Source organism: Asterias rubens, unplaced genomic scaffold (genome assembly GCF_902459465.1).
Source record: "Asterias rubens unplaced genomic scaffold, eAstRub1.3, whole genome shotgun sequence".
Classification (NCBI taxonomy): domain Eukaryota; kingdom Metazoa; phylum Echinodermata; class Asteroidea; order Forcipulatida; family Asteriidae; genus Asterias; species Asterias rubens.
In genome coordinates this window covers 57,882-73,699 of record NW_022985726.1, presented here as the reverse complement: position 1 = coordinate 73,699, position 15,818 = coordinate 57,882, and the positions used below count along the sequence as shown (strand labels likewise).

Here is a 15,818-nt window from a genome sequence, read left to right as displayed (position 1 = left end):
GAAACATCAGTGACGACATCATCTGTTTTGGATCAGGTCCTAATGCACAACGCGACCTCGACGCAGCACTAGAGGCAACGCTAACACGCCTCCATGACCATGGACTCACCGTGAATTGGGACAAATGTAAATTCAACACGCACACCATAAAATTCTTCGGCCTTGTGTTCAGCCCAAATGGCGTATCACCAGACCCAGAGAAAGTGGACACCATACGCGACTCGCCACCTCCACAGAATGTACAAGAATTACGCAGCTTCCTTGGAATGACAAATTACAGCTCGCGTTTCATCCGCAACTATTCCACAATCACAGAGCCATTGAGACGACTCACAAAGAACAATATTCTGTGGGCTTGGTCCCAAGAGCAACAGGACGCCTTCAATACGCTCAAAAACGCCCTAACTGAAGACGCGAGCATCGCATACTTCGACATACGCAAAGACATTGAAATCGCAGTGGATGCCAGCCCCGTTGGCCTAGGGGCCATACTGACACAGGACGGACGCGTTGTAGCTTACGCGAGCCGTGCTTTGACTCCCGTCGAATCCCGATACAGTCAAACAGAACGCGAAGCCCTTGCTATTGTATGGGCGTGTGAACACTACGACATGTACATCCGCGGGACACCACACTTTATTGTCACCACTGACCACAAACCGCTTGTGAATATATGGCAGAAAACGCACCCACCACTACGCATCGAACGATGGGGTCTCAGACTACAACCCTACAAACTCACAATCAAATACAGTCCGGGACACTCAAATCCAGCCGATTACCTATCGCGTCACCCGGCCCCCAACTCAACGAAAAACACCTCCCACGAACAGAACATTGCAGAACAATACGTCAATTTTGTTATGGCTACATCAGTCCCTCGTGCAATGAACATTACTGACATCCAGGAAGCGACCTTAAATGACCCAACCCTGATGAAAGCCATTGACCTCGTAGGAACAGGCCGCTGGTTCGAGATCAAAAAAATCACTGACCCCGCTATCAACAGAAACGAACTCCGTCAATACCACAACAGCAAGAATGAACTTACATGCACCGTAAATAACATCCTGCTACGCAACGACAAAATTGTGATTCCGCAATCACTACGTGACATGGCAGTCTCTATCGCACACGAAGGTCACCAAGGCATGGCACGAACGAAAGCCATGATACGGTAAAAGGTCTGGTTCCCAGGAATAAATGAGAGAGTCGAACAAACAATACACAAATGCCTTGCATGTCAATCCGCCTACAGTAAGCCAGGGCCCTTCGAGCCACTTCGCATGTCAGATTTGCCGCCAGGAGCATGGCAAAATCTGAGCATGGATTTCTGTGGACCGCTACCAACAGGGGAATACCTTATGGTCATCATGGACGAGTACTCTAGATACCCAAACGTTGAAATTGTGAAGTCCGTATCTGCAAACATAGTTATCCCTGTTTTGGACAAAGTACTGTCAACATTCGGCTGCTGCAAAGTAATCAAAACCGACAATGGCAGCCCATTCAACTCGCACGCTTTCGCGAAATTCGCAGAACACAGCGGTTTCAAACATCGCCGCATCACACCTCACTGGCCGCGGGCCAACGCACAGGCTGAGGCATTCAACAAACCGCTGATGAAACTTGTTCGTACTGCTCATCTTGAACACAAATCTTGGAGGCAGGAGCTTTACAAGTACCTTCGGCAGTATCGAGCCACACCACACCCATCCACTGGGTTCACGCCATACCAACTAATGTTCGGACGCAAGCCACGCACACGACTCCCACAGATCGACCTAAACAATCCATCTACATTAGATCATCAAGCTCGCGTGAACGACGAGCAGGCAACATCCACGCAGAAACGCTACGCCGACATTCGTTTGAATACCCGACAAAACGACATCGCAGTCGGTGACACTGTCCTTGTGAAACATGACACTAAATCATCCAAACTCTCCACACCATTTGACCCCCAGCCATACAGTGTCACCGCAAGGAAAGGCAGCATGATCACTGCCTCTACAAATGGCCACAACATCACTCGGAATTCCTCACGTTTTAAGGGCATTCCCTCAGACTCCAACAACAGCTACCGACGCGATTACATTGAAGAGGAGAAGGATTACACTCCACCTAACACCCCCGACATCACAGCAGAAACACCGCCTTCAGTGCCACCTACCATACCAGCACAATCAACCGACTCGCATTCGCAAAACCCCCAAATATCTTGAGGACTATGTGGTCAAATAAACTAATATACAGTTAACTGTATACACCTTGGCAATCACAAAATAACAGGAAGAACTGGAACTTTAATTCAACTTTCAACCTTACTTGTTTGCGCAAATCGTTTGTTGTTAAATGTTAAGCGCCTTTTGATTAACAGGAAGAACTGGAACTTTAATTCAACTTTCAACCTTATTTGTTTGCGCAAATCGTTTGTTGTTAATTGTTAAGCGCCTTTTGATTAACATGTTTTTTTAAATCCAACTGTAATGGCCTACGTGCAATATGATTTGTACACCCGCACCCCTCAGGTGCATCATGGGTAAAAGCACATGTGAATGGTATACACAGAATATATACAGTGAAGGTGAAGCAGAGAGTTTACATTTGATCTCCAGTCCGTTCTCTTTATTCTGATACTCTTTAAAAGTTGTCATATCAATTAGGACAGCACAGCGCCATGAGCACTTCTGTGGATTTGAGCGCTTTATAAGTTTTCATTATTATTATTACTAAATTTGGGTTTTAAGGTCAGTTTTCAACTCTTTTTCTATGACAACTTCACCACTAGATTTGCTGGCTATAGCCCGAACAACACAGTCCTTGGTGACCTAATTGATTGCCATAAAAATGCGAGGCTCCACTTGGTTCCAAAATCTATATGGATCTTACTTCTTTATAGAATATCAGCTTTAATTGGTTACCTGCTCAAGCTAAATTTGTGTATTAAGGTCGGTTTTCAACTCTTTTTCTATGACAACTTCACCACTAACTTTGCTGGCTATAGCCCGAACAACACAGTCCTTGGTGACCTAATTGATTGCCAAATCTATATGGATCTTACTTCTTTAAAGAATATCAGCTTTAATTGGTTACCTGCTCAAGCTAAATTTGTGTATTAAGGTCGGTTTTCAACTCTTTTTCTATGACAACTTCACCACTAACTTTGCTGGCTATAGCCCGAACAACACAGTCCTTGGTGACCTAATTGATTGCCAAATCTATATGGATCTTACTTCTTTAAAGAATATCAGCTTTAATTGGTTACCTGCTCAAGCTAAATTTGTGTATTAAGGTCGGTTTTCAACTCTTTTTCTATGACAACTTCACCACTAACTTTGCTGGCTATAGCCCGAACAACACAGTCCTTGGTGACCTAATTGATTGCCAAATCTATATGGATCTTACTTCTTTAAAGAATATCAGCTTTAATTGGTTACCTGCTCAAGCTAAATTTGTGTATTAAGGTCGGTTTTCAACTCTTTTTCTATGACAACTTCACCACTAACTTTGCTGGCTATAGCCCGAACAACACAGTCCTTGGTGACCTAATTGATTGCCAAATCTATATGGATCTTACTTCTTTAAAGAATATCAGCTTTAATTGGTTACCTGCTCAAGCTAAATTTGTGTATTTCTGTGGATTTGAGCGCTTTATAAGTTTTCATTATTATTATTACTAAATTTGGGTTTTAAGGTCGGTTTTCAACTCTTTTTCTATGACAACTTCACCACTTGCTTCGCTGGCTACAGCCCGAACGACACAGTCCTTGGTGACCTAATTGATTGCCATAAAAATGCGAGGCTCCACTTGGTTCCAAAAGCTATATGGATCTTACTTCTTTATAGAATATCAGCTTTAATTGGATACCTGCCCAGGCTAAATTCGTGTGTTAAGGTCGGTTTTCAACTCTTTTTCTATGACAATTAACTTCACCACTAGCCTTGCTGGCTATTGCCAACAATGACACAGTCGTCGTAGTCCTAATTGATTGCCATAGAGTGTGAGGCTCCACTTATTTAAAGTTTAAAGGCTTCAATACTGGTCAACTTTAGACAAAAGTAACAGTAAAACCAATCTAAAAACGAGGCTGGAGTTGCAATTTTTAAGGTTAGCTTTCAATTGATTATTTGAAGATGCAATCTAATCAGTGATTCGACTGCAAATTCTCTTCTAGCTTTACTGGCTACTAATAACAATAACAACAAAGTAATTGGAAACCTAATTGTTTGTGTGAGGCTACATTCGCTTCAAAATACATGAGAAAACTTTCATCATTAAGAATTTTGAGCCTTTTAGAGAACATTAATTGCTGTATGGTAATTGCAAAATGCCCAGATATTGCTAACACTGTTCATTTATTGAATCAAATTGTTTCAAGAGAAACGTCAACAAAAATAACATAAACAGAAAAGTTATTTTGATTTTAGAAATTTGGGTGCAAACTTGACATAAGAAATATTGTAAAATATCATATCTACTCATATCCTTAACAACTCTGTGTGAATTGAAGTGGGTCAAATGTAACGGCTGTTTGCAGCCACTATAGGCATTTGGGTGCGAGGGGCTTGTGGCAGCCATGGTCTCGTAAGGGTTAAATCATTTTGGCTTTAATTAGTTACCTTACTCAAATTTAAGATCGTGTTTTAAAGACAGTGGACACTATTGGTAATTGTCAAACACCAGTCTTCTCACTTGGTGTATCTCAACATATACATAAAATAACAAACCTGTGAAAATTTCAGCTCAATCGTTCCTCGAAGTTGCAAGATAATAATGACAGAAAAAACACCCTTGTCACACAAAAGTGCATGCTTTTAGATGGTTGATTTCGATACCTCAAATTCTAAAATTAGGGTCTCAAAATCAAATTTGTTGAAAAATACTTGTTTCTCGAAAACTATGTCCCTTCAGAGGGAGCCGTTTCTCACAATGGTTTATACCATCAACCTCTCCCCATTACTCGTAACCAAGAAAGGTTTTGTGCTAATAATTATTTTGAGTAATTACCAATAGTGTCCACTGACTTTAAGGTCTGTTTCAAACTTATTTCGTTAGTTTCATTTTTGCCTTCCTGGCTTCTGACGTCAATAGAAACAAAGTCCTTGGAACCTTAATTGGTCGCCATACGTGAGACCAAACTCACTTCAAATTCAGTGAAGACAATTTATAAGCCTATCAGATTTAATTAGTTACCACGTCAGATTGGGTTCGTGTTTTACGGTCAGCTTTTTACTTGCATGTAAGCGATGCAATTCTGTATCGTAGCAGACAACTACAGATGTACAGCAGATAGATGCAACACTTGAATGGAATTGTGGTTGTAGTAAACATCTCTCTGTTACAAACTCCAATACAATTATTCTAGTCTTGATTACCCTCCACATTGGTGTTTGAAAGTAACTTTGTCTCAGCATGGAGTACTTCTCAATACTGTTACATCTCTCACTTGCAGTTCATGCAATTTGCTCTTGCCACTTGTTTAAACATTCTCAGCTGATGATTGAGTTTTCTTCTGCAGAAAATAAGAAATTTGACAATTTTTCATATAAGCAAGTGGTAACTCATTCGCATGTCATCTGTGTGAGTTACTGTCATGCTGATCCTCAGTGCCACTCAGTCAATTACAACATTGAAGATCATCTGTGTGAGCTGAACAATGCTACCAGGGCTCAGTATCCTGATGACTTCATTACATACTGTGGAAGTGTGTATTTTGATGCTGATGTAGAAACACCCCGCCTCTCTCTACCTGACCAAGCACTCCCTACACAGCCTGATACAGCCATTGGGCCTCAATACAGCAGTTGCCAGGAGCTTCTTGAGGCAGGTCATAATGTGAGTGGTATCTACACAATATTCCCTGCTGGATTCAACAACACCCTACAAGTCTATTGTGACATGGACACTGATGGTATGGGCTGGATGGTCATTCAGAGGCGTCAAGATGGCAGTGTTGATTTCTATCGTAACTGGGTTGACTACCAGAATGGCTTTGGCTGCTTGTCTGGTGAATTCTGGCTTGGAAATGAGAACCTACGTACCTTGACCGAGTCTGCAGGACCATGGAAGCTGAAGGTTGAGATAGTCAGATGGGATGGAGAAGAATCCTTTGCTGAATATGGACACTTCAAGATTGATGGGGACAACTTTAGACTTGAGATTGGCTCATACAAGGCGAGCAGCACAGCAGGAGATGCACTTGAATACCACAATGGAATGATGTTCAGCACCAAGGACAAGGATAATGATCCGTGGAGCAGTGTTCACTGTGCTGTAACTAGAAAAGGAGGATGGTGGTATAACCATTGTTATGAAACTAATTTAAATGGTATGTATTATCCACATGAATCTACCAGCCCGGATGGTATCAATTGGTTTTTTATGGGGACAGGATACAAATCGGTCAAAACATGTTCAATGAAAATGCGCCTCTAGAATTTGTAAACTTTTACACTATAGAGCACTGGAAAAAAGATTGGGAAGCTAATTCTTGAACCAAAAAACAACATTAAATAGTTTGTTATACTAATATTCTGTTTAACCCTTTAAAATGCAAACTGCTCTCAATCACCCTTCTAGAAGTTTGATGAGTTGTATTTTGAGATTGTATGTTGTTATTTAAACAGCAGACCGCACATGGAATTGTAAAATGGAGAGACTTTTTGAGCACCTCATTAATTTAATGCACCTTCAGCGAATTTCGCAAATCTTTTTACTTCAATGTAATGAATAATACTAAAAGAAAAAATCTTTTAAAACAATTAACGTTTGGTGTAGGCTAGATATCAATGGTGATTTGTAGATCTGTGTGGTTTTGCTGGTATCTGTAAATTTAAATGTATTTGATTGCTTTGACTTACCACTTTCAGTAAGAATTCACTCAATTTAATATCAAGCATCTTTTTCGATTTCGTTTGAAAATGATTGCCCCTTTTGCATCAGCATTCATCTTACAAAATGAGCAATTCAATTACTGCAGTTTAGCATTCATGCTGGTCAAACATCGCTCCTTCAAGTTCATTAGGCTGTAAAGATCATTGTAGTTCACAAAAGCCAACAGCAAGAGGCACCTCAAGCATTCAATTAAATCAAATGTAAATAGGTGGTAGAAATTCATCTGAAGAAAAGTACATATAGTCTTGGATGTGTATAAATAGAAGTTCCTTCCTATGGAATTTTCTCAATTTAAAAGGAGATACTCAAGCAAAATAGTTATCAATTACCAATACTAGTTCAAAAGTCTATAGATTTGACATGAAGATATTTAAATCGTCTTTCTTGATAGGCAACAGTTTGTTATATCGGCTTTGAACAAGAAATGTGGTTTGTTTTTAATTCAATTTGTTTTCTAGATCTTTGGAACGTAGGCTGTTTTTGATGTGAACTAAGTAACACTGTAATGACCCTTAGGGAGTTTTTGAAAGTTTATATTAGTCCATAAAATTTTTCAACGAAATATGAAAAATATTTTAAACTATTTGTTCGATATTATTCAGCTGATTTCTGATATACTACATTGTTATTGAAAGGACTTACTGCTTTTGACCTAATACAGCAATATAATCATATATTATAAAAACTTCAAATGAAGTAAGAAAGTCTTAACGCAATATGAAATTTCACAACAAACATCAATTGCTGTATTTTGGAAATGTTTGCAACTCAAATAGTATACATTTTATTTGTGTTTTAAATCTGCACTTATTAACTGCACCAAAGAGTAGTTTTAAAAAATGCACAAAAAAACATGCTGGTAAACCTTATTCAATGCATGCTCTGCATGGTCAACAATCCATTCATGAGAACAAGAATTGGGGTTTAAGTACAGAGCTTATCAACAAAACAAGCTGGTTTCGAAGACAACTTAAAAAGTGGTGGTCATCCAAGTTTTATAACAATAGATATTCCTCTATAAACCTTCATCCTGAAATGACAATCTGAACATTGTACCTGTAACTAACATCCAATCTAGTAACACTCAGATTAGTTTAGTATTCTCATTCAATGATCAGCATCAACAGTTGAACATTAGTGCAGACCCATCAGCCAGAATCAAATTAATTTTGTTGTTTGTAATTCAGGCTATTTCACAGCCACCATGTGATGAAATAAAATAATCAGCTCATACCAGTCATGTTAATCTTTCTTGTCATTCTGCCTGCTTATTTCTGTCTCTACTATTCATTCTGACTCTACATCATGCTTAGGTTTTTTCAGTGATTCCTCTTCCACACATCCCTCAACCTGGCCAGACTCCTACGCCAAGCCAAGCCCTCCTAAATCTAGGAAATACAGACTTAAAATGAACATCTATACCGACTATGGAAGTTCATCAAGCAAACAGCTCCCTATCTTCAAACCATTAAGTTTTTACATGATATCAAATGTTGTGGTTTTCACCTACAGCTTGCAGACAACATTGGTACTAAACAAAAACAAGTATTCCCACTTGTAACTAAAAACATGGATTAAACGAACATGTCTGAAAATGGCTCCATGAATAGTGCCAATCCGCTGAACTCCCGTTGCTTCTTGGCCCTAAGAGCCCCACATTGCATCAGGAACTATGATGAAATTCCAAATGGAATCTTGCGTTGTTGGGGCAACAGTAAAAACAGTTTGTCCATTTTCTTCCCACAGTGCCCTTCAACCATTGTGCATAATCAAACAAGCAGTACTGTACTTTGCGATTGTCCTTGATCAGACCTAGATTCACCCCCCTAAAAACCTGTTCGGGTGATACAGAAATTGTAATATAAAATCGTACACTAACTTGTTAGAGTCCAATTCGTTGGACCAATTTCCCCACCACATAGGGATTATATGAACATGCAGAACATGCAGAGTTAAAACAGGTGGTGATAACCAAGCTCTGAAGGCAGAGGGCGCTCTTCTCTTGCATCCTACTAGTTTTGACAGATCAAGAACACTAAACCCCACAAAGACACCATTGTCAACATTTACTGAGAACAAGGCACAGATCATGAGAGGGAAGAAAGTTAACTAGAATATGGAACTGCCATTGCTAAATGTTATGAATCATCATTGGTGGGTTCAACAAGATTCCATGACGTTTCTCCTTGACAAATTGTTAATTGACAAACTTTACAAAAATAGCTCAAATTCCAGAATTTTTTTTCTATAGGAAAAAAGTGATATTGGATGAATTGTAGTGCAGATTATACATCTGTCTCCCCTATCTGGACAAAGAAAGTGCAATCCTCTAATTACTCCTACTGTAAATCAGGAGAGTTAACAATTGAAGAAACTCACCATTGAAGAGTCCATGTCATGTGCAGTCTCCCGGTGTCTATCCGAAGTAACAATGATATCTCAAATGTTAAAGGACGGTCTGCTAAGGTTGTCCCATCCATTCAACAGGTCATCACTGCCTGTGGAAAGTATAACAGCATCGAACCATAAGATTATTGAAATCAAGTTGGACAATTTGTTGTTATAGTTTTGTGAAGGCTTGGGCTATATAAATGAATGACAACTTTATATTCCAGCTTTGAATCAGAAATGCCCAGCTACATGTTATGTAAACACTTGACCTAGTCAAGCAAAACTAGATTCTCATTTGCAGAGAGAATGAAAGTAAAAACAACTTTGGAAGATTAAGATTATGAATACACATGAGATTAATGAGCAACAAAAAACAACATCCAACTCGGCTACAGCAGCAATGCTATAAAACATGGTGCAACCAGGCTGGGGGAGACCCTCACCCAGAAACGTTAACACCCCCCCCCCATAAGGAGAAACATGCACAAGTGGACAGTTTGAGAAATGAGCAGCCTAAAATATTTTGTGTTTGCAGCTGCCTCAACCCCCGCCCCCCCCCACCACACACAAACAGCACACACGGTTTTAATATTGCTTTGAAATGCAGTTTGGTATTCATTTAAATAATTTTTATTTGTGTGAATATCTTAGATGTAATTTGTAATCAAGACTGTCATAAAGTATGGACTCTTAAGATATGGCAAAAGACATCATGCACACAAATCATTATTCAATATAAGCTCCAAAAACTGACGTCAATACCAACACTAATTTGCATGCCATGTGTGAGGAGGCTACACTTGCTTCGAAATCAATGAGAAAAATTACTTCTTTAAAGAATATCAGCTTTAATTAGTTACCTTCTCAGCTCATACAATCCTCCTCGAAAACTCAGGTCTAATAATTCTAGCCTCCTTATTGAGCCCATTTCCAAACATTCATGGGGAGACCGATCTTTTTCATATGCCGCCCCTCGTCTATGGAACAAACTGCCTGCGTTTCTTTGACCCAATTTAAAAAACAACTGAAAACACATCTTTTCAAACAGGCATTTGATTCAATGGTTTAATTATTGTTATTTTTGTTACCTTTTAGGATGTTTTTCTTAAATATTGCATTTGTATTATTGTATTCTATACCACATGTTCTAGATTTCCCTCAACTTAGGTCTACATTTTAATTTTTGTTGTTGTTATTGTATATTAATTTAATTCTATTGATTGTATTTTAGCGCCATGAGCACTTCTGTGGATTTGAGCGCTTTATAAGTTTTCATTATTATTATTACTAAATTTGGGTTTTAAGGTCAGTTTTCAACTCTTTTTCTATGACAACGCCACCACTAGCTTTGCTGGCTATAGCCCGAACAACACAGTCCTTGGTGACCTAATTGATTGCCATAAAAATGCGAGGCTCCACTTGGTTCCAAAATCTATATGGATCTTACTTCTTTATAGAATATCAGCTTTAATTGGTTGCCTGCTCAGGCTAAATTCGTGTTTTAAGGTCGGTTTTCAACTCTTTTTCTATGACAATTAACTTCACCACTTGCTTCGCTGGCTACAGCCAGAAAGACACAGTCCTTGGTGACCTAATTGATTGCCATTAAAATGCGAGGCTCCACTTGGTTCAAAAATCTATATGGATCTTACTTCTTTATAGAATATCAGCTTTAATTGGTTGCCTGCTCAGGCTAAATTCGTGTTTTAAGGTCGGTTTTCAACTCTTTTTCTATGACAATTAACTTCACCACTAGCCTTGCTGGCTATTGCCAACAATGACACAGTCACCGTAGTCCTAATTGATTGCCATAGAGTGTGAGGCTCCACTTCTTAAAAGTTTATAGGCTTCAATACTGGTCAACTTTAGACAAACGTAACAGTAACACCCATCTAAAAACGAGGCTGGAGTTGCAATTTTTAAGGTTAGCTTTCAATTGCTTATTTGAAGATGCAATCTAATCAGTGATTCGACTGCAAATTCTCTTCTAGCTTACTGGCTACTAATAACAATAACAACACAGTAATTGGAAACCTAATTGTTTGTGTAAGGCTACAATCGCTTCAAAATAGATGAGAAAACTGTCTTCATTAAACCATTTTTAGCCTTTAAGAGACCATTAATTACTGTATGGTCATTGCAAAATGCCCATACATTGCAAACACTGTTCATTTATTGAATCACATTGTTTCAAGAGAAATTTCAACAAAAATAACCTAAACAGAAAAGTTATTTTGATTTTAGAAATTGGGGTGCAAACTTGAAATAAAAAATAGTGTAAAATATCATATCTACTCATATCCTTAAAGTCAACTGGAAGTGGTATTTTGTCAAAATAAAGCTTTTGTTACTAAAATATGTGTTTGGATGAGTGGAATATGAATAAACAACTAACTAAGGTTTACATAAATTAGTTACCATGTTATTTACAAATTGGACAAAAAGCCAGACCCGAGAGGGCACTGTTCGTGACGTCAATCGAGGCGCGATAAATCGCATGCAGTGCCAACACAGCATAGTGACGCTTGGCGCAAGCTAAAAACATGCCCTCAAAGTTGAAACAATACCTGATTTTTTAGGTTCGTTACGTCTTTCAGGTACCTTCTTCGACTTCCCCACTAGCTGGAAAAATTATTGGGATGGCGTCATGTTTTAGAAAAGAACTTTTCTCTTCATGTCAAAATGTGTAGTGTATTCCTGATTCTCGAAGCACGACGGCTCAAAGTGTTTGCCGCACAGCGCTGGAAAAGACGTCGGACCTGACAACTTGGCAAACTGACACCATCTTTAGTTGTTTTGCTGCATCCAGCAGCAATACACCTGTATGACATTGCCGGAAAAATGCAAGAAAAAAACTTTTTCAAACGTACAAACTCACGTCCAGGACTTGAATGTACTTGCACGTACGTGTGTTCGATGTTCGATCGAGGCAAAGTCTTCCTCGATTGACGTCACAAAAGGGGTAGGCGGAGTCACCCCCCACACAACTTTATTTAATTTGTTAAACATATAAATCGTCAAAAACAATTACTCAAAAAACTATGTTATTGTTCAGGAACATATACTCTAATGTTTGAAGGAGAAAAAAATCTATTTCCGGGTGCCTTTAACAACACTGTGTGAATTGTAGTGGGTCAAATGTAACGGCTGTGTGCAGCCATGGTTTCTGAAGGGTTAAATTAATCACATTGGCTTTAATTAGTTACCTTACTAAAATTTGAATCGTGTTTTAGGTCTGTTTCAAACTTATTTTGTTAAATTTATTTTTGCCTACCTGGCTTCTGACGTCAATAGAAACAAAGTCCTTGGAACCTTAATTGGTCGCCATACATGAGACCAAACTCACTTCAAATTCAGTGAAGACACTTTATAAGCCTATCAGATTTAATTAGTTACCACGTCAGATTGGGTTCGTGTTTTACGGTCAGCTTTTTACTTGCATGTAAGCGATGCAATCCTGTATCGTGGCAGACAACTACAGATGTACAGCAGATAGATGCAACACTTGAATGGAATTGTGGTTGTAGTTAACATCTCTCTGTTACAAACTCCAATACAATTATTCTAGTCTTGATTATCCTCCACACTGTAGTTTGAAAGTAACTTTGTCTCAGCATGGAGTACTTCTCAATACTGTTACATCTTTCCCTTGCAGTTCATGTTATTTGCTCTTGCCAGTTGTTTAAACATTCTCAGCTGATGATTGAGTTTTCTTCTGCAGAAAATAGAAAATTACTTCAACTTTCCTATCAATCCAAAGTTACTTGGTCTCATGTCCTCTGTGTGAGGTACTTTTTACTTTTTACATAACTCTTTATATTTCTAATGTATTTGTATTTTGAGTTTACAATAAGAAGGGAATCTGACTGGGTAAAATTTTAAATGATTTTGGGGTTTGAACAAAAACAAATTGGCTGGAGTGGGATTTGAACCAACGACCTTTGGATTACAGCGCTAGCACGTTAATCCGGATGTGATTGGTTAGGATCCCACTCCAGTCAATTGTCCTCTGTTTAACCCCAAAAACGTATTTTTAGTTTTACAAATGCGTATAAAACAACAGCAGTTATGAACACGAAAAGTGATATATTTATTGACCAAACCAACAGCGAACGAGCCGCCAATTACAGGAAAGGATACAAAAAAAAACAATAAGAAATATTCATATAGCCTATATAAAAACAATCTGATATGTACAAAGTTAACAATTAAAATAGAATCATCTTAGGAAAGAAAATTAAAGCATACATTGAAGATTAAGTAAAATAAAATAGGGAACAGAAACAGACCACCATGAACGACTGTGAAAATATATTTAAAATAAATTATAAACAGAATAAACGATAAAAAAGACAAGGGAAAAAAAAAAAAATGGATGTAAACAATACCAAATAAAATAAAACAAAACACTGTAAATACATGTATACATTAGTTACTGGAAGAGGATATGGCACTCAAAACCTGACCACGAAAGGAATTAAGAGAAGGGGCTCCGAACACATCACAAGAACCATGGATACTATTATATGTGGAGGAAATCCTTGACAAAAAGCCACGCTTTGTCACATCTACCCGATTCCTTGGCACATATAAGATGTGTTTAATAGACTGTCTAGTATTACGGTTAGGAACATGTAAGGCAAAGGGGTTGAACTCAGTGTTGCTAAAATGATTGTGGAAAGATTTGTATAGAAATAGACAGTCATTCAATATTCTTCTCTGTATAAGGGGTGGAAGTCTGTACATTTTACATAGGTCAAGATAATCCAAGTTATAAACAGTGCCATTATTTAGTGTCCTATGAATAAATTTGAGAAAACGAAACTGAACTCCCTCTAGTCTATGTGCTTGATGGGCTGAAATAGAGTTAAATACAATGGTACAAAATTCAAGATTAGGTCTGATGAGAGAACAAAACAAGGTACGTAAAACATGCTCATTCTTTAAGGAGCGAAAGTTACGCCATACTAAACCACTCATGCGATTGGCTCTTTTGATAATAGTATTAACATGCGAGTTGAAAGTGAGTCTGCTGTCAATAAAAATACCAAGATCTTTTTGGACATCAACACGAGTAAGAATATTATCACCTAAGGTATAATCAAATTTGACAGGCTTCTTCTTAAGAGTCAGGGTTAAAATGCTACATTTGTTAACGTTAAGAAATAGACGCCATGTTTTAGACTTGTCAAGAATTCTATCTAAGTCAGCCTGCAAAGAAATAGTATCGGCTGTGCAACCAATCTGACGAAAAACCTTTAGATCATCAGCATAAAGTAAACATTTATTACTTAAACATTCAGGAAGTTCGTTAACAAATAATGTAAATAAGAGAGGTCCTAGAATTGAACCCTGTGCAATTCCAGAGGGCACTGTTTTCCATTTGATGAAATTGATTACCACAATGGAATGATGTTCAGCACTGTGGGCAAGGACAATAATCATCAGTGGGATGGGGCAGTACCAGAACTATGATGTGCAGTACAAAGGATGATGCTGGTTGAAGGCATGATATTGTTCTAATATAAATTGTCCATATCAAAACCACCAGATATGATGGTATGCATTCATCTATTCTGGTAATTACAAGTAAATGGGTCAAACACTGTTCCATGAAAATGTGCCACTCAAACTAGTAATGCCTTGCCTTTTCCATACCTTGAAATGGGCTTGGGCTTTGATGACATGTACACAGAGCTTTCAAGGTGAAATGTAAGTTAATTTAATAACTACAGCTATTTTTAACCCTTTTTACCACTCAAGAGTGAACATCTTTAGAAATGACAACTTATAATTTCAGTAAACGTGCAACGAGGCTGCAAATATTAATTTGCATCGTTCTTGATGTACATGTAGTGCTCAATACACCGATGCAAAGAACACACTCACGTCAGTATGACAAAGTTTTTGTGAACATCTTGTGGTGGTTATATCCACAAGGACGAGTCATATTTAAGTTGTTTGAAGGGAATTTGATCATAACAAAAAACGGCAAACTAATTAAATTATTTTCAACCCAGTAGTTTTTCTGTTGTAATCTGACCTCTAGCATTGTTCAACTGTCCGTGGATTTATACACTATTGCCTGGTATTTAACCTAATTGGTATTTATTAAGTAATTGAATTTCACGCACAAGGTGAAGACAAAACAGCAAGCCTACCAACCATATGACTGCTGGTGGTGCTTTTAGTAATTGAATTTCACGCAAGAGGTGAAGACAAAACAGCAAGCCTACCAACCATATCACTCCTGCTTGTGCTTTTACTACAACATGTGACAAGCGATAACCAATTACAGCATCCCACATCAGTCTCTATTCCATACAATCAGCCGGTGAAGAGTCAGCCTTCTATTTTTGAGATATTGGTCTGGAAGCAAATCCAAATCAACCAAGATTGAATCTACATGCAATGTATGATGGCTTCTTTAACACAACTCCTGATGCTACATGCAGCTATCACTCTTACACTCATCATTTTAAACATCAATCTAACAACAGCTTCTGATGCAACTGCCTGTAAGACAAAG

At 38.2% G+C, this 15,818-nt stretch overlaps 2 protein-coding genes across 2 annotated transcripts; both read left to right on the top strand.

Moving 5' to 3' along the window:
• The first annotated feature begins 1,325 nt into the window (after nt 1-1,325).
• LOC117306424 (uncharacterized protein K02A2.6-like) lies at nt 1,326-2,225 on the top strand. Its single transcript, XM_033791005.1, has one exon. The coding sequence runs from the start codon at nt 1,326-1,328 to the stop codon at nt 2,223-2,225; it is 900 nt and encodes a 299-aa protein (XP_033646896.1).
• Nucleotides 2,226-5,416: 3,191 nt separating this feature from the next.
• LOC117306423 (ficolin-2-like) lies at nt 5,417-6,439 on the top strand. Its single transcript, XM_033791004.1, has one exon. The coding sequence runs from the start codon at nt 5,417-5,419 to the stop codon at nt 6,437-6,439; it is 1,023 nt and encodes a 340-aa protein (XP_033646895.1).
• The last annotated feature ends 9,379 nt before the right edge of the window (nt 6,440-15,818 follow it).